This window comes from Siphateles boraxobius, unplaced genomic scaffold (genome assembly GCF_051911475.1).
Source record: "Siphateles boraxobius isolate OS27281-9 unplaced genomic scaffold, OSU_SipBor_1 68, whole genome shotgun sequence".
NCBI lineage: Eukaryota > Metazoa > Chordata > Actinopteri > Cypriniformes > Leuciscidae > Siphateles > Siphateles boraxobius.
The window spans coordinates 147,843-164,822 of NW_027509195.1; the positions used below are offsets into that span (position 1 = coordinate 147,843).

General features: G+C 41.3%; 1 protein-coding gene across 2 annotated transcripts; it reads right to left on the reverse strand.

The window, feature by feature from the left end:
• Positions 1–5,293: 5,293 nt before the first annotated feature.
• trim35-39 (tripartite motif containing 35-39) lies at positions 5,294–13,189 on the reverse strand. Of its 2 annotated transcripts, XR_013196928.1 has the most exons (7): positions 12,352–13,167; positions 12,106–12,189; positions 10,348–10,578; positions 10,244–10,266; positions 10,053–10,171; positions 6,095–7,303; positions 5,294–5,994 (listed from the first exon to the last, which is right to left on the reverse strand). XR_013196928.1 is itself a non-coding variant. In XM_077213948.1 (6 exons), the coding sequence occupies exons 1-6, from the start codon at positions 12,745–12,747 to the stop codon at positions 6,816–6,818; spliced, it is 1,341 nt and encodes a 446-aa protein (XP_077070063.1). In that variant the 5' UTR covers positions 12,748–13,189; the 3' UTR covers positions 5,294–6,815. The 2 variants fall into 2 exon arrangements, 1 of the variants encoding a protein (XP_077070063.1); XM_077213948.1 differs by having other exon boundaries at positions 5,294–7,303; positions 12,352–13,189.
• Between the last annotated feature and the right edge of the window lie 3,791 nt (positions 13,190–16,980).

A 16,980-nucleotide genomic window follows, 5' to 3' on the forward strand; every position in this document is an offset into this window, starting at 1 on the left:
GGCTGTTCCCAGAGTGCTGTATCAAGGCACCTCAGTGGGAAGTCTGTGGGAAGGAAAAAGTGTGGCAAAAAACGCTGCACAACGAGAAGAGGTGACCGGACCCTGAGGAAGATTGTGGAGAAGGACCGATTCCAGACCTTGGGGGACCTGCGGAAGCAGTGGACTGAGTCTGGAGTAGAAACATCCAGAGCCACCGTGCACAGGCGTGTGCAGGAAATGGGCTACAGGTGCCGCATTCCCCAGGTCAAGCCACTTTTGAACCAGAAACAGCGGCAGAAGCGCCTGACCTGAGCTACAGAGAAGCAGCACTGGACTGTTGCTCAGTGGTCCAAAGTACTTTTTTCGGATGGAAGCAAATTTTGCATGTCATTCGGAAATCAATGTGCCAGAGTCTGGAGGAAGACTGGGGAGAAGGAAATGCCAAAATGCCTGAAGTCCAGTGTCAAGTACCCACAGTCAGTGATGGTCTGGGGTGCCATGTCAGCTGCTGGTGTTGGTCCACTGTGTTTTATCAAGGGCAGGGTCAATGAAGCTAGCTATCAGGAGATTTTGGAGCACTTCATGCTTCCATCTGCTAAAAAGCTTTATGGAGATGAAGATTACATTTTTCAGCACAACCTGGCACCTGCTCACAGTGCCAAAACCACTGGTAAATGGTTTACTGACCATGGTATTACTGTGCTCAATTGGCCTGCCAACTCTCCTGACCTGAACCCCATAGAGAATCTGTGGGATATTGTGAAGAGAAAGTTGAGAGACGCAAGACCCAACACTCTGGATGAGCTTAAGGCCGCTATCGAAGCATCCTGGGCCTCCATAACACCTCAGCAGTGCCACAGGCTGATTGCCTCCATGCCACGCCGCATTGAAGCAGTCATTTCTGCAAAAGGATTCCCGACCAAGTATTGAGTGTATAACTGAACATAATTATTTGAAGGTTGACTTTTTTTGTATTAAAAACACTTCTTTTATTGGTCGGATGAAATACGCAAATTTTTTGAGATAAAATTCGATCAATAAATGAAATTAGAATAATAAGACACTATATGGCTGCTAAAAATCAAATTAAATAATTTACAGTGAAAAATTGCAACGGCATTGAATAATGTTATGTTTTAAATACTTTTTGAATATACAAATATGAAATATGGGAAAGAATGATAGGCTACTTCAAACTCTAAACTAAGGCCGCTTTCACACTTGGTTCGATTGCTCCGAACCTGGGTTCGTATTTTTATACAAATTAAACTCTCTGTTAGCGCTTTAAATTATATTAAACCATCATATTGGAAATTAAATAGTTCTCTATTATTTCATAATACCGTTAGGCTAAAAATTAATTATTGGAGAAAAGCTGCAAGGGAACGCTCTTTTAGTAATAATTGGGAGTTACTCAAATTTGATATTGGTAAATTTATGAGCAGATTTGGGAGTGAGCTTGCCAAGCTTAGGAAAGCTGAGGAAGAGGCAGTGGTTAGTGAAATTGCTGCCGTTACTCAGGGGCCCCCAAAAGTATTGACAATGTTATTTAATTTCATATGAAAAATGGCATACATTATATCAAGAAATCTGTTGTTTTAAATTCTTATTTAGATGGTGGCCTCAATATGTTTGACTTTTGTACATTCAATAATACCCTTAACATTAATTGGCCAAACAGTTTCTCAAAAATCCAACCTCTGTTTGGAACTGTCACGGGTGGTGTATGCAGAGGAAGACGAGAAGTCGAATTTCGAATAACAATAAACTTTACTTACAAGAATAAACCCACAGGGTACAAACAGGCAGACGATAAATACACTGGAGAAAACAACTAGTAACATTTACAAGAACCGACAAAGACAGACTGAACACAAGGTGTGCGCCCTGGAGGCTGACGAGGGCGTAGTTGATCTGGAGCAGGAAGCCTCCAGGGCGGAGCAGGACGTGCAGGCGGCCACGACGGTGAAGACCCTTCGGGCGGCCACGGCGGTGAAGACCCCTCGGGCGGCCATGATTTTTTTGATGGCCGTGGGCCTTTGGGCGGCCACGGCGAGGACCTATGGCCCCCCCCCCAAAAAAATTTATTGGTGAGAGTGACAGAGTCTGTCCTGGGATAGGCTCTGGAACAGTCTCTGGCTGGGCAGACGGGACTTGAAGTGGTTAAGGCTCTGGACTGGTCGGCGCCAGCGGTGAAGAAGTCTCTGGGCTGGACGGCGCCAGCGGCAAATGCTCTGGGCTGGACGGGTGCAGCGGCGAAGGCTCTGGGCTGGACGGGACCAGCGGCGAAGGCTCTGGGCTGGAAGGGACCAACGGCGAAGGCTCTGGGCTGGACGGGAGCAGCGACTAAGGCTCTGGGCTGGACGGGTGCAGCGGCGAAGACTCTGGGCTGGACGGGACCAGCGGCGAAGGCTCTGGGCTGGACGGGACCAACGGCGAAGGCTCTGGCCTGGACGGGACCAGCGGCGAAGGCTCTGGCCTGGACGGGACCATCGGCGAAGGCTCTGGGATGGACGGGACCAGCGGCGAAGGCTCTGGGCTTGACGGGACCAGCGGTGAAGGCTCTGTGCTGGACGGGACCAGCGGCGAAGGCTCTGTGCTGGACGGGACCAGGGGCGAAGGCTCTGGGCTGGACGGGACCAGGGGCGAAGGCTCTGGGCTGGACGGGACAAACGGTGAAGGCTCTGGGCTGGACGGGATCAGCGGCGAAGGCTCTGGGCTGGACGGGATCAGCGGCGAAGGCTCTGGGCTGGACGGGACCAGGGGCGAAGGCTCTGTGCTGGACGGGACCAGGGGCGAAGGCTCTGGGCTGGACGGGACCAGGGGCGAAGGCTCTGGGCTGGACGGGACAAACGGCGAAGGCTCTGGGCTGGACGGGATCAGCGGCGAAGGCTCTGGGCTGGACGGGATCAGCGGCGAAGGCTCTGGGCTGGACGGGACCAGGGGCGAAGGCTCTGTGCTGGACGGGACCAGGGGCGAAGGCTCTGGGCTGGACGGGACCAGGGGCGAAGGCTCTGGGCTGGACGGGACAAACGGCGAAGGCTCTGGGCTGGACGGGACCAGGGGCGAAGGCTCTGGGCTGGACGGGACAAACGGCGAAGGCTCTGGGCTGGACGGGATCAGCGGCGAAGGCTCTGGGCTGGACGGGATCAGCGGCGAAGGCTCTGGGCTGGACGGGACCAGGGGCGAAGGCTCTGTGCTGGACGGGACCAGGGGCGAAGGCTCTGGGCTGGACGGGACCAGGGGCGAAGGCTCTGGGCTGGACGGGACAAACGGCGAAGGCTCTGGGCTGGACGGGATCAGCGGCGAAGGCTCTGGGCTGGACGGGACCAACGGCGAAGGCTCTGGGCTGGACGGGACCAGCGGCGAAGGCTCTGGGCTGGACGGGACCAACGGCGAAGGCTCTGGGCTGGACGGGACCAGCGGCAAAGGCTCTGGGCTGGACGGGACCAGCGGCGAAGGCTCTGGGCTGGACAGGATCAGCGGCGAAGGCTCTGGGCTGGACGGGATCAGCGGCGAAGGCTCTGGGCTGGACGGGACCAGCGGCGAAGGCTCTGGGCTGGACGGGACCAGCGGCGAAGGCTCTGGGCTGGACGGGATCAGCGGTGGAAGCTCTGTGTCCCAGTCTATAAATCAGTCTTCATGCTCCACCAAATTTCCCACGGGCACTGCGGGCATGGCGTGAAGCTCAGACTCGGCAGAGCCCACAGTGAGGGAAGATCCACAAACCCATAAGGCGCGGTCAGTGAACTCGACAAAAGAGAGGTGGAGATATCCCAACAGCAGCATCTGGGCGAGTAGATCGTCCATCCCACTCCAGAACCGCTGTTTGAGTGACTCCTCACCCCAGTTTGTATCTTGGAAAAGATCGAGATATACCTCCACATAGTCATCTAGTGATCGGCCGTTTTGTGAAATAGAGTCTTGACGTATGTACGTGACTTTTGTGTTACCACGCATGCGCCATATCACGGTGAATAAAGTGTAATTTATCATACACTTTAGCATACAGCATATTTTAGTAATTTTTTTTTTTACGGATATATACTTCCAACACTGGAAACATGAATAATGATTAAAAAAATGATTAATACATTTAAATATGTGTACAGCTCTGGTTTGATTTAAACCAGCGTTTAACCATCATTGTAAAAGATTTTATATCATGTCAATCCTCCAATTTCCACCAACTGTACTCCTATAGTGATTGTACTATTACCATCTTTCCTGTCTCTTCATCAGTTTACACAGAACCAGTGATACCTTATTATGCAAAAATCAGTTTTATATATAACAAATTCATAAAATTCATAAAACTAAGCATATTCCGTTAAAAAAGTGAAGCCATCAATTTCTTTTTTTTAATCTATTATTTTTTAGAGCATGATTATATAACACCTTTATTTTTTCTAAAACATTCATTTCAGTCCAGACTGTAATACAGTAAGAAATACAAAACAAAATCATTGCATGAATGAAAAGATGAGCTGCCTGAATCGAGATATACCGTCTAATAAATTTAAAACAATTTAGATGATTTTTTTTAATGTTTATTAAATTTAAGTTGTGAATCTAAAACTACATCTAAAAAAATAAACATGTCTTCTTCCTCTATTTTTCCATTATGTATACCCTAATTAGAAAAAAAAACATAAAAAGTCTTTTCCTATTTAAAATGAGATGATTTTCCTGCAGCCACATGGATTTTCCTTTCCATTTGTTCATTTAAAATTGTGGGAACTTGGATGATCAGATATGTAAATTACTGTATCATCAGCATTAAGTTCACAGTCAATATCTGGACAACAAAGTGGAAAATCATTTATAAACACACCAAAAAGAAACGGGCCTAAATTTGAGCCTTGAGGTAAGCCCTTTTCTTGTTCATGAACGATGACATCACACCCTCAATTTTCACACATTTCTCTCTTAGATTTAAGTATGAGGAAAACCAGAAGCATAATTTGTGCTTTATTCATTTGTAGTGCTTTTATGTGTTTTTTATTTATTTGGTAGGACTTGGCTAATCAGGGCAATTAAAGTCAGTTAACTATGCAAAAAAATTGTTCCATTATACAAGTGTTTGTCAGCTTTGCTATAGCATATAGATTAATCTCACAAAACAATGTACGATTTATCGGTTTCGTGAGATTAATCTATATAGCAAAGCTGATAGGCTTCAGAAAATGTGATGTCTTCTGGTGTGTCCTAATCTGCACACTTGAAAGCTCTGGTCTATGCCATGTTTTGGTGCAAAAAGTGTGATTAAATCACACAAGCCTGATCAATAAACATCATGACAAGCGACAAAGCGTTTTGTAGAGACAAACCTTTATTTAATTATTTGTCAAGATAAGCACAAACACACATCGCTACAGGTAGTGAACAGTCTAGTTAACATTATATTTGGCCTTAAATGTTCTGTACTTTAAACAGGATTAAAAAAAAATGTCAGAGAGCTATCAGTAATGAATGTTTAGATAAACAACAGTGGGGATATTTTACAAGACATGAGTCATGTATGCGTATGTGTGCACTGCACGTGGCGTAAGTTTCACTATCAGCTTGGTATGCACTATTCAATGTACGCAGTGCAGTTTTGTACACTGGGCCTGTCCCAATACTCACACTTGTGGTCATGGCCACTTGAGAGCGTGTGGACTTGACAAGTAAAGTGTGCATGACTGTCCCAGGTCTGATAAATGGCAAAGTGCATACAGTGCCCTCAATGCACACTTAATCCACTTCAGAGTGGTATTTGAGGTCAAGCGTATCCCATCATTCATCATGTTCATGAGCTCGTGTGCACAGAAATCACGAGATAAACAAAAAAACTTTCCAATGTAAGTTAAATGAACTAGATATTACATATATTTTGGAAGTAAAAGGTAAAGTGTTGCACATTTTATTGGTGCCGAGATGAGTATGTGTATTTTGTAAAACACTTGCAACTGCTTGTAAAAAATGGGTAAAACCTTACTTGCATTTTGACAATCCCATCAGGTAATAATGGATCTGCGAATTGTCAATGAATTGTTCAAAGCTGTTATTGAGAGGGAATCAGCTCAATAACAGCTTTGAACAATTCATTGACAATTCACAGATCCATTATTACCTGATGGGATTGTCAATGAAATGTTTCTTTCTGTAATACTGATTGTCCTGCATCTGATCAGTCCTAATGTAGCCAACTATTTTTGAAGGTTTAATTGTTTGCGATCTTTTCTAACGGAGAATTTTTTTTATTATTTGAAGTTTAATCATTGTAGATTAAAACATTGTACATTAGAAAGCTTTATTCTGAAAAGAAAATATAATTTGCATTTAGCTTAAATTGTATGTGTTTATATATACATTTAAACGTAAATAAACATATAAAGTGTCATTTAAGTGTTTTTATATCGAATGAAGCATATATAAAATTATGAAGATTATATTGATTATTGAACTGAATCCTGAGAAAACCCTACAGTATCTTCGCACCTCTAAACTGAAATGTTTTATCATTTGTTTCACTCTACTTGTCTGTGCTCACACATTTCCAACACTTCATCCAACATTTTTGACGATCATCTAAAGGTTTTCTAATATCAGTAATTCTTTCAGAAGCTTCAGAGAAAGTTACATTCCCATAATGTTTGGCAAATGTTAAATGGAATGTTTCCTTAACATTCGCCGAAACCAAGAAAAAAAAAACACGTGTTAAAACATGTAATAAACTGGACTTTTTGAACGATAAGATCATTGAGAAATAACGTTTTCGCAACTCAATGGGAACGTTACTAAACCAGCCTTAGAACTTATTGTTGTCAGCTGTGGATGTACAGCTATAACTTTTACAAACAATTCACCTGTAAGATCCTCAGGTGGGAAAAGCTATAGAAGAATGGGAAAACGGTCTCAGTGAACCTGGTTGTGAACGTGTATAGGTGTGTGTTAGTTACAGGTTCAGAGAAAGACAACGTTCCTCTGTCATAGTCCAGCTGAACTCTCACTCGCTCAAGCTTCTGTTCCACAGGAAACCCAGACTCTTCAAACAGTCTGTACTGCACACTCCACACACCAGTGTCAAAGAAATCACACCCCTTCCTCTGGTTCGATGCCGCAGTTACTCCAACAGCCCAGGACGAGCTCTCTTTAACCTCCACGTCCCAGCGGTGTGTCCCCGAGTTAAACCCCTCTGAACCCAGAACGCAGGAATGCTCGTCAAATCTCTCTGGATTATCAGGAAGCGTTCGACTGTTCGAAGTGCATCTCAGACTGGTCAGATCATCAGACAAGAGGAGATCTGGATGAGCCGTGTTTGGATCCAGAATCACAGGAGCTGATGAGACACAATCAACAGCTGCTTTCATTCTGATCTTCATATGATCAAGAGTGAACTCTACACAAATTCAGATGGATTATGAACACTGAAACACTATCAGGCATTTTTCTCTGATTACTGTCAGTGTTGTTATACAGGTCCTTCTCAAAAAATTAGCATATTGTGATAAAGTTCATTATTTTCCATAATGTAATGATAAAAATTAAACTTTCATATATTTTAGATTCATTGCACACCAACTGAAATATTTCAGGTCTTTTATTGTTTTAATACTGATGATTTTGGCATACAGCTAATGAAAACCCAAAATTTCTGTCTCAAAAAATTAGCATATTTCATCCGACCAATAAAAGAAGTGTTTTAATACAAAAAAAAAAAAGTCAACCTTCAAATAATTATGTTCAGTTATGCACACAATAGTCAATACTTGGTCGGGAATCCTTTTGCAGAAATGACTGCTTCAATGCGGCGTGGCATGGAGGCAATCAGCCTGTGGCACTGCTGAGGTGTTATGGAGGCCCAGGATGCTTCGATAGCGGCCTTAAGCTCATCCAGAGTGTTGGGTCTTGCGTCTCTCAACTTTCTCTTCACAATATCCCACAGATTCTCTATGGGGTTCAGGTCAGGAGAGTTGGCAGGCCAATTGAGCACAGTAATACCATGGTCAGTAAACCATTTACCAGTGGTTTTGGCACTGTGAGCAGGTGCCAGATCGTGCTGAAAAATGAAATCTTCATCTCCATAAAGCTTTTCAGCAGATGGAAGCATGAAGTGCTCCAAAATCTCCTGATAGCTAGCTGCATTGACCCTGCCCTTGATAAAACACAGTGGACCAACACCAGCAGCTGACATGGCACCCCAGACCATCACTGACTGTGGGTACTTGACACTGGACTTCAGGCATTTTGGCATTTCCTTCTCCCCAGTCTTCCTCCAGACTCTGGCACCTTGATTTCCGAATGACATGCAAAACTGAGCAACAGTCCAGTGCTGCTTCTCTGTAGCCCAGGTCAGGCGCTTCTGCCGCTGTTTCTAGTTCAAAAGTGGCTTGACCTGGGGAATGCGGCACCTGTAGCCCATTTCCCGCACACGCCTGTGCACGGTGGCTCTGGATGTTTCTACTCCAGACTCAGTCCACTGCTTCCGCAGGTCCCCCAAGGTCTGGAATCGGTCCTTCTCCACAATCTTCCTCAGGGTCCGGTCACCTCTTCTCGTTGTCCAGCGTTTTTTGCCACACTTTTTCCTTCCCACAGACTTCCCTCTGAGGTGCCTTGATACAGCACTCTGGGAACAGCCTATTTGTTCAGAAATTTCTTTCTGTGTCTTACCCTCTTGCTTGAGGGTGTCAATGATGGCCTTCTGGACAGCAGTCAGGTCGGCAGTCTTACCCATGATTGCGGTTTTGAGTAATGAAACAGGCTGGGAGTTTTTAAAAGCCTCAGGAATCTTTTGGAGGTGTTTATAATTAATTAGTTGATTCAGATGATTAGGTTAATAGCTCGTTTAGAGACCCTTTTCATGATATGCTAATTTTTTGAGACAGGAATTTTGGGTTTTCATGAGCTGTATGCCATAATCATCAGTATTAAAACAATAAAAGACCTGAAATATTTCAGTTGGTGTGCAATGATTCTAAAATATATGAAAGTTTAATTTGTATCATTACATTATGGAAAATAATTAACTTTATCACAATATGCTAATTTTTTGAGAAGGACCTGTAGTCAATAGCTTTGTCCCAATTCAGAGGCTGCACTCTTCGAAGCCGAATGTGTCTCTGTCCCACTTCAAAGTCTCCTTCACGAGTTCACACTTACATATACTCAAATAGAGTAAAGGTTATGCATATTTGGCGTTCTGTTTGCGGGAAGGGCTCCGAGCTCAGAATTTGGCCCGAACCCAGAGTACCCCCCCCACCCCCCCCACCCCCATCCCATGTTGGGATTGGGATTGGGATAGTTAGAAGTGAGGAGATGTGGTGGTAAAGGGATGCTCATGTAACAGAGGCAAGTCTGCTGTATATATACCTCTTATCTCGTTAATTGAGTTATCTGAACGTGCTCCTTCCAAACTTATCATTTCGAAAGCGACCTACAAATACGTCCTTCGTTTTCTGGGCCACGAAAGATAGAACGAGTGGATTCTTCGCAGCTTAGCCTATCCCATGATCATCGCGTGCCAGTGACAACTGGATTTTTTTTTTTTTGAGAGAGAGAAAATACCGGATTACACTTTAAGTATTGGGTTTCTACTTACTCAAATATCTAACGATACAAATGTAAAAAAGAAAAGAAAAGAAAAAGCGGTTATATATCTACATCTTACCAAAATGCGATTTAGATAGTTTATACCCTTTATACCCGGTTTGTTTTCAGATAGTTGAGTATAAAAAACCTCATAATCACAGTTCTTTAAAAATATCTGCAATTATGAAATGTAATTAGTTTAATGATTTATAATTAATTTAATTATTTTAATATTGCCTTTCCTTGTTTCTGTAAACATTTGAGAACCCTATCGTTCAAATTTGTTGTGGTCAGTAAGATTTTTATTAAAGAAATGAATACCTTTCTTCAGCAGGGATACATTAAACTAATCAAAAATGACAGTAAAGACATTTACAAAATTCACAAAAACTTTACATGTTTGAGCAAACGGTGAGCAAAAGACCTTCTGAACTCTAGCGTTCTCACTAAGCCTCACAGTCAAAATGATTGAGAACCACTTTTCTAAAGTAAAGACTCACTGTTTTGGACAATGTCTTGCGCCTTCTTCCAGACTCTGAACGGCAGGTTTCCCAAGTAACTCGCCACATGAATCAAAGCTCCAGAAGCCATGCCTGGATCCGGCTGTGAGCTCTGGACTCTGGAAGAACATGCAGGAGTCAGAACTACAGTGGCTTTGGATCAGAAACATAGAAACCAGTAGATCACTCACCTTTCCATTTCGGCTGGAAAGTTCTGCAGAATAAACAGAAAATGTATTATCTCCTAAAATTATAGGCTGTGATCAATCAATGAATCAATTATCAGAAATGAGACCTTTAGAAATAAGACTTCACTGGCACTCATCATCTCCTCAATGTCTTGGATTGTGTGTGAAAGAGCTGAGATGTGTCTGTTCATCTCCTCAAGCTTCTCCTTCATCCTCTGATTCTTCCGCCCCTTTTCCTCCCTCAGTGCAGCGATTGCGATTTCTTCTTCATCTCTGAGAAACTGATGTAGCTTCTCAAACTCCAGTTTAATCTGACACTCTGTGTGCTCAGCTTGAGACTGAAATGAAATAACACTCACTTATTACTAATAATGCATTTGATTTGTAATGCTCTTCTCTTACATATTTATGTTGCTATGCAACAACAATTTAAATAACAGCCAAGTTAATAAAGATTGCATTAAAAAAGTCTTAACTTAAAACATTCCAGAGTTCAATCATGTGAATGAACACACACAAACATCACATCATTTATGACTACTGAAAAACTTCTTGTGCAAAAGTGTGCTTAATTGTACTGAATGTGCAATTGTAGTGTAATTCACATCAGAAAGAATATTTAAAAAAACTTTAATAGCAGATTATATAATAATAACGAAATAAAAGGCAACTTAAGTGTACTTCAACTGTTCGATAGTAGGACTGAAAAGGGTTAGCTGTAATAGGTGATGGTTTATTTCTAGCTTTCCTCAATGGGGTGTCGATCAGAACACACTAGATTCGATCAGTTCCATGCAAAGGAGGTATATTGTTGACAGTTAGCTGTAAACAACACAGCAGTACACAGGTTTATTGCTTAACAGTGTATTTTAGATGTGTGTATGGTCGACAAATGGAAAGGAATAAAGATATTAACAAATGTCTCGAGTATTATTACACAAACATTATTTCCAAAAAGTTACCAATCTCTCAAATAAAGAATTATGAAGTTCAATTCTAGAATAAATAAAGAAATCAATATACAAGCAACATAATTATTATTATGCAACACCGCCACCCAAAGGTCAGAAATGGTAAAACATTCAAAACCGAAACTAAACCTGAGGTGATTTAAATGAACGGCACGTAATCAGAAACATCGCGTTCTTAAACTTGAAATAACAAGTTTCAGCTACTATTGGTCACACATACATACATACAAGTCAAACACTGGGTGCAATATAAACACTATAAATTGCGATTAATATTGAACATAATCGGCACATTCACGTACACTCGACAGCGAGCGATAATGGCTTCATCTTTGTTATAGGCCTACGCATCACTTATGAACGGATGACATTCTATCAAGGCTTTACAACTCCTTAACAAGCATTTATCGTTAACATGGTAATCAGTAAACTTATATTTGCTTATTGACGTTTTCCTTATTATTGCATATTTCATATTTTTAGAATTTATATTTTCACATTTTTTTATGTAAATTTGGTCGTTAAATATTGAATATCTTTCTTTGGTTTACTATATTTGTTATTATGGCGCATATAATTAATTACAGAATTATCCCTTGTGGGTGAACTATCCCTTTAAGTTCGACTTAAGTGGGTCTTATAATAGCATTTCATTACCTGCAAATAAATGTCATGTTAATGCACTTATGCATTTTCTTTTTTGTATGCTAGGCCTACTAAATAAAAAAAATAGGCCTACTCATTTTTCACAAGGATGAACGTGTTAAGTTGACTTTAAAGAAATTTAATCCTATACGGCGTATACCTGCGTATCACGTAGACTACACCACTGTAGTAAACTGGAATCTGTTACATAAAATTTTAAATCCTACCTGCATGATTCTGTATTCTCACCTTAATGTGTTGAATTGTTTTCACACACTCTCCTTTAATTTTCTCTCTGTGTTTAAGTTTCTCTTGTAAGAACCTCAGCTCCTCCTAGAATGAAACAAAATAAAATATATATAAAAAAAGGGTATGATATGATCGTACATCATGTGATTATAAAGTTGAGCAAAATGGCAGAGAGAAATACTGAGTGTATGAATGTGATGATATCTGAGAGTATTTATTGTGTGAAACAAGACACATTTGTCCTACCTTATAAGATGAAACCACTTCACTGATGGGTCTGAATGTATGCTTGTGATGTTTCTGTGAATCTCTGCACACTAAACACACAGGCTGTTTGTCCTCCAGACAGAAGAGTTTGAGTTTCTCGCTGTGTAAACTGCAGACCTCCTCAGACCCTGATGAACTCCTCTCATTTCTCCCCCTCAGGAAGGACTCGCACAAGTTTTTTAACACAAGATTACATGGAGGATCGTCTCGTGACGATCTTCTCCTGCAGACAGGACACTCCCTAGTGCTCTTGCTTCTCCAGAACTGTCGAAGACACTCTTTACAGAAACTGTGACTACACGACAGAAGAACAGGAGCCTTGAAGATTTCACAGCAAATTGGACAAGACATTTCCTTTGCAGATAGTGAATCCATTTTCACTGTTTTAGAGTACCAGCAAACGAAACTTCGCTTTCCCGAATGACGGATTCAAAATAAACATGCAGGACAATCACACAAACTCTGCTGGCTATTTGGAAATAAACTTCTCAAAAATCCCCTTTGAAATGGTCTTCTTCTCCACTGATTGCAGGTTATTTTATGCTTTTGCCGAGAGACTGAGGTTAGAGTTGCTATGACAGAAAGTGAAAACACTGAGACAGTCAAGTCCTTGCAAGTTTTTTAATCACCTTTGGGTATTAATCGTCAGGTCTGACGACACCATTCGAATTCTTTCCTGAGCCGGAGAGGCGGGGAGTGAGAAGCTTAAAACTGAGACGTGAAGTCGGACAGCAGCCGTTTCTCAATGTCAAGGATCCCTCCAAGTCATTTCCTTCAGAGGCTAGGCGAGGCTCCTCTTTAGCATTCGGAGAACACTAAATGGAACAGGCTCGCAAATGCACGTCATTGCGTCATTAGCAGTGAAAAGGTCAGCTTTTGGCGCTCCAAAAATTCAAAAGGATCAAAAAGTTGTGATGTAGGCTACACTATACCGTTCAAAGGTTTAGGGTCAGGACGATTTTAAATACTTTTAAAAGAATTCTCTTCTAACCATGTTAAATTACTTTGTACAACTTAACTAGTTATTTATAAAAGAAATGCCGGTGATGGCAACCAAGCAATTGTTAAATAACCGGTTCAGTTAGCCATCAATAACATAATTTGTATATATTTGTATAATTTGTAATATCAATACGGTAGTGATTTGTACTGGCATTTAAACGTTAAACTTTACTTATATGTATTACTGTTATAACAAATGTATGGTAACGTAAATATACTTACATTTAAGTAGCGTACCGTGGGGTTTCAGTAACGCACAACCCCCCCCTAAAACATATTTTGTGCAACGATGATGTCATCACCCCACGTGTCGACTAGTCAGACACGCTAAATCAGTAGTATAGCCTAACATCAACAACAACTCCGACTACATGCTTGTGTTCCTGCTTCTGAAGCTACTGAGCCTCTTTTATTTCTTTATTTATTATTTAGGCCTACTTTAATGTATTTTTATTTTACTTCTTTATTTACATTTCTTTCTTATGCTATGATGCTTGTATTTTGTCTGATTAAGACATTTCGTATATTGTAGGGATGGGCATTTCAAGCAAAAATAATATTCGACAATCGCAGGCAATAATTTGATTAAAACCCCGCCCCCCCCTTTCCATTTCATTTCATTTCATTTCATTACATTACATTACATGTAGCCATTAAAGTAAAGTTAGTTTCATATTTATGTTTAAGTAATATGGTATTTTTTCCATTTCATCTATGTTGATTATATGAAAAGTGATCAGCCTATCAGCCAGTATGAGTATCCTAATCATAAGATGCGTAATATCGAGAGACATCATTTTGACCACTTTATTAAGTTTTGTTTTGTATAAAGCCCTTCTTTAAAGTGAATTTCGTTTTGTATAAATTGTATCTTAATTTTAATCAATGTTTTATCAACCAAGTGCCTGGATTTAATAAATAAGAAGCAAATATAGCAGACAATATAATCAGGACACGGAGGCGCCGACGTGATATAACTTGCATCGCACGTGAACTGGAGCTTGTCTCATAAATGAACAGAAACTCAGATATATATCTAAGCTTGAAATGTCTACTTTCAAAACGAAAAGAAACAGACAACTCTCTTATAATCCGTATGAAGTGTGCATTTCTCTCTGTAGGCACCTTCACAATACTGCGAAGGTGGCGAGTCAGCATCGTCACAGAAAACACTATTTATTAAGAAACAATTAAAATGTCTCCTTGTTATATTTGACACATTCATAATGATTAGGCTACATTTGCCGGTTCTTTGTGGCAAGCTTTATGCGTCTGCTAACTGATCGAATATCATGACATCCCTATTTTGTACCGGGCCATTTATGGTTTTTCACATTGTTCAATAAAGTTCTTGGTAAAAAAGAAAAGAAAAGAAGCTACTGTGCCTAATATTATTGTATACAGCTTGAATTTATAATAAGTCTTCTTCTCTGTTTAACAAACGGCTCTTAGCCACCAATTACATTAAACTCATAGTTTAGCTATGGACTTAAAAAGTGTATATAACATGGATTTAAAAATAATATGAAACACACAACCATGAATGTTGAAAATATTTTTGTGCATTTATTTAAAATGATTAAAATGTATTTAAAACTGATTACAATATTTATATACATAAAAAATAATTCATACAACGTAACTTTTTTTATTAATAAGCTAGTCGATGAAAATGCTTGCATAGCGACAACACTTACTCTTACTCTTTTACAAAACATTTACAGAAACTTGGTCCCAACAGGGCCTTTAAAGTCAACATGTTGAACAAGTCTGCTGGCTCCAGCATTAAACAGACAGACGTGAACGTGGTTCCTCACTGCACTTTGGTTCTTCATCCCGTTCCTCACTGCACTTCCTGTGTGAATGATACTGTGTGTGTCTGTGTGCGTGCGTTCATACATGTGAGGGAGAGAGAACAGGGGGCAGCTGACAGCACTGCGAGGGTAACAAGCTTACTAACACCCCTCACAGTGTTGTCAGCTGCACCCATAGACAGTAAAAGAAAGGCTGCACCCCGTTCCTCGCTGCACTTCCTGTGTGAATGATAAATAACCTATTCCGCTCAGTGATAGCTGTTAGCCAGTCATAGCGGTCATAGTTACCCACAGTGAAGAGTAACCCTTGGTCCAGCTTAGGTGTAGATCCTCCTTTTAAAATGATCTCTTTCTTCTCTCCAATCATACGCCTTGAAAAAGGCACACGAAGGAGATCGTTACCTGGACCGGTAAGAGGTGTGAAGGCAGCGGCCATAGCTCAGTTCACTGACATTGCTCACAACCCGCCAACATTTCAAACGGTTGATGACATCAGCGGGGGCTAGTGCCGACACATCGCTGGGCCCTGAGGGCGTTCTGTCACTGTGCATCGAAATTTGATTGGCTAATGATACACGTCAGTCAAAGTTATGATCAAATGGGAAATGGCAGCTTCAACGGAAGGGTATGATCACACGGAGCTGTGATGCGTTTAGATGACCATATGGAAAATCTAGCTCAGCCTCACAAAAAATAACCATGTTCTTTATGCAAATATAATCATAAAAATTAAAAAAATATATTTTACATATTATATTATATTTTAGATTCTGACAGGGCCAGCAGAGAAGGCCAGATGACCCGGAAACCAATCAAGCACAGCCATCTTGAAGGACATCTCGGCCGTTTCTCAATATGCGTTCTTGTCTGTACTTGTGTTCTTGTGGACTTGTGAAACGTCATCAGTCGCTGCCCAAGTACTGTCTCAATACACAAGTTTGCATTTTGGCAAGAACGTTTAAAAATCCCGGAAGTGTTCTTGACACGCCCATTTTACCGAGGATGCATTGGTTGGTAACTTGAACTTGACGGCAGAAATATCCCAGCATTCATTTCGGCATTCGAGGAAGGAGCGGGGAGCTGAAAGGCAGAACAACAGTAAGTCGTTTTTCTACAATTTCGTATGCTATTTCATCACTAAATTCACTTCTGAGAGCATTTGATGCGAGAAATCTACTGTGTTGATTTCAAATATTGCCATTTTTACGAAAATTTATGGCGAATCGAAAATATGCTCAAACATTTTCGGTAGTGAAGAATCTCCTTACGCGCACGCGGGTGTAGCTAGCGAGCCAACCGGCCAGTCATGCTAAAAACCTGGCTGTTATCATCAATAATTCTTGTTATGTTTGGGTACTGAAGACGACGCTGTGCGGGGGTATTTTGCAATACCAGCAAGAACACATCGCCTCAAACTGTCAGCAGGAGGCTTTCAGAGGAGTCATGAGCGAGGATACACAGGTGTATCCTATGCGGAAGTGTTTTATTGACTAAACGTGACTCACGTATACATTCTCCTCCCCCTTCACATCGGTGACAATAATTTGAATTTGTACTTTAACCTTGCTGTTTTTATAAACCACACATCTCACATATTTTAACAGGGTATCTTGCTTTATTATTATACATTATGAATTTCTTAAATAAACAAACTTCAACAACATAAGGGCAGATCCTTTGAGCGCTGCTGATGACGCTGTGAAGTGACGCTCGAGTGATCAAGTATACCAATGTATAAAAAAGCTTTCATTCGATTCCTCCGTCCTCATTTTCTTTCCTTGCGTCCTTCCCT

Coding starts and splice junctions, on each gene's coding strand:
- trim35-39 (XM_077213948.1), bottom strand. CDS start 12,747: ATGGATTCACTATCTGCAAAGGAAATGTCTTGTCCAATTTGCTGTGAA. Junction 10,579..12,105: donor AAACAATTCAACACATTAAG/GTGAGAATACAG, acceptor ATTTCATTTCAG/TCTCAAGCTGAGCACACAGA. Junction 10,267..10,347: donor GTGAAGTCTTATTTCTAAAG/GTCTCATTTCTG, acceptor TTTATTCTGCAG/AACTTTCCAGCCGAAATGGA.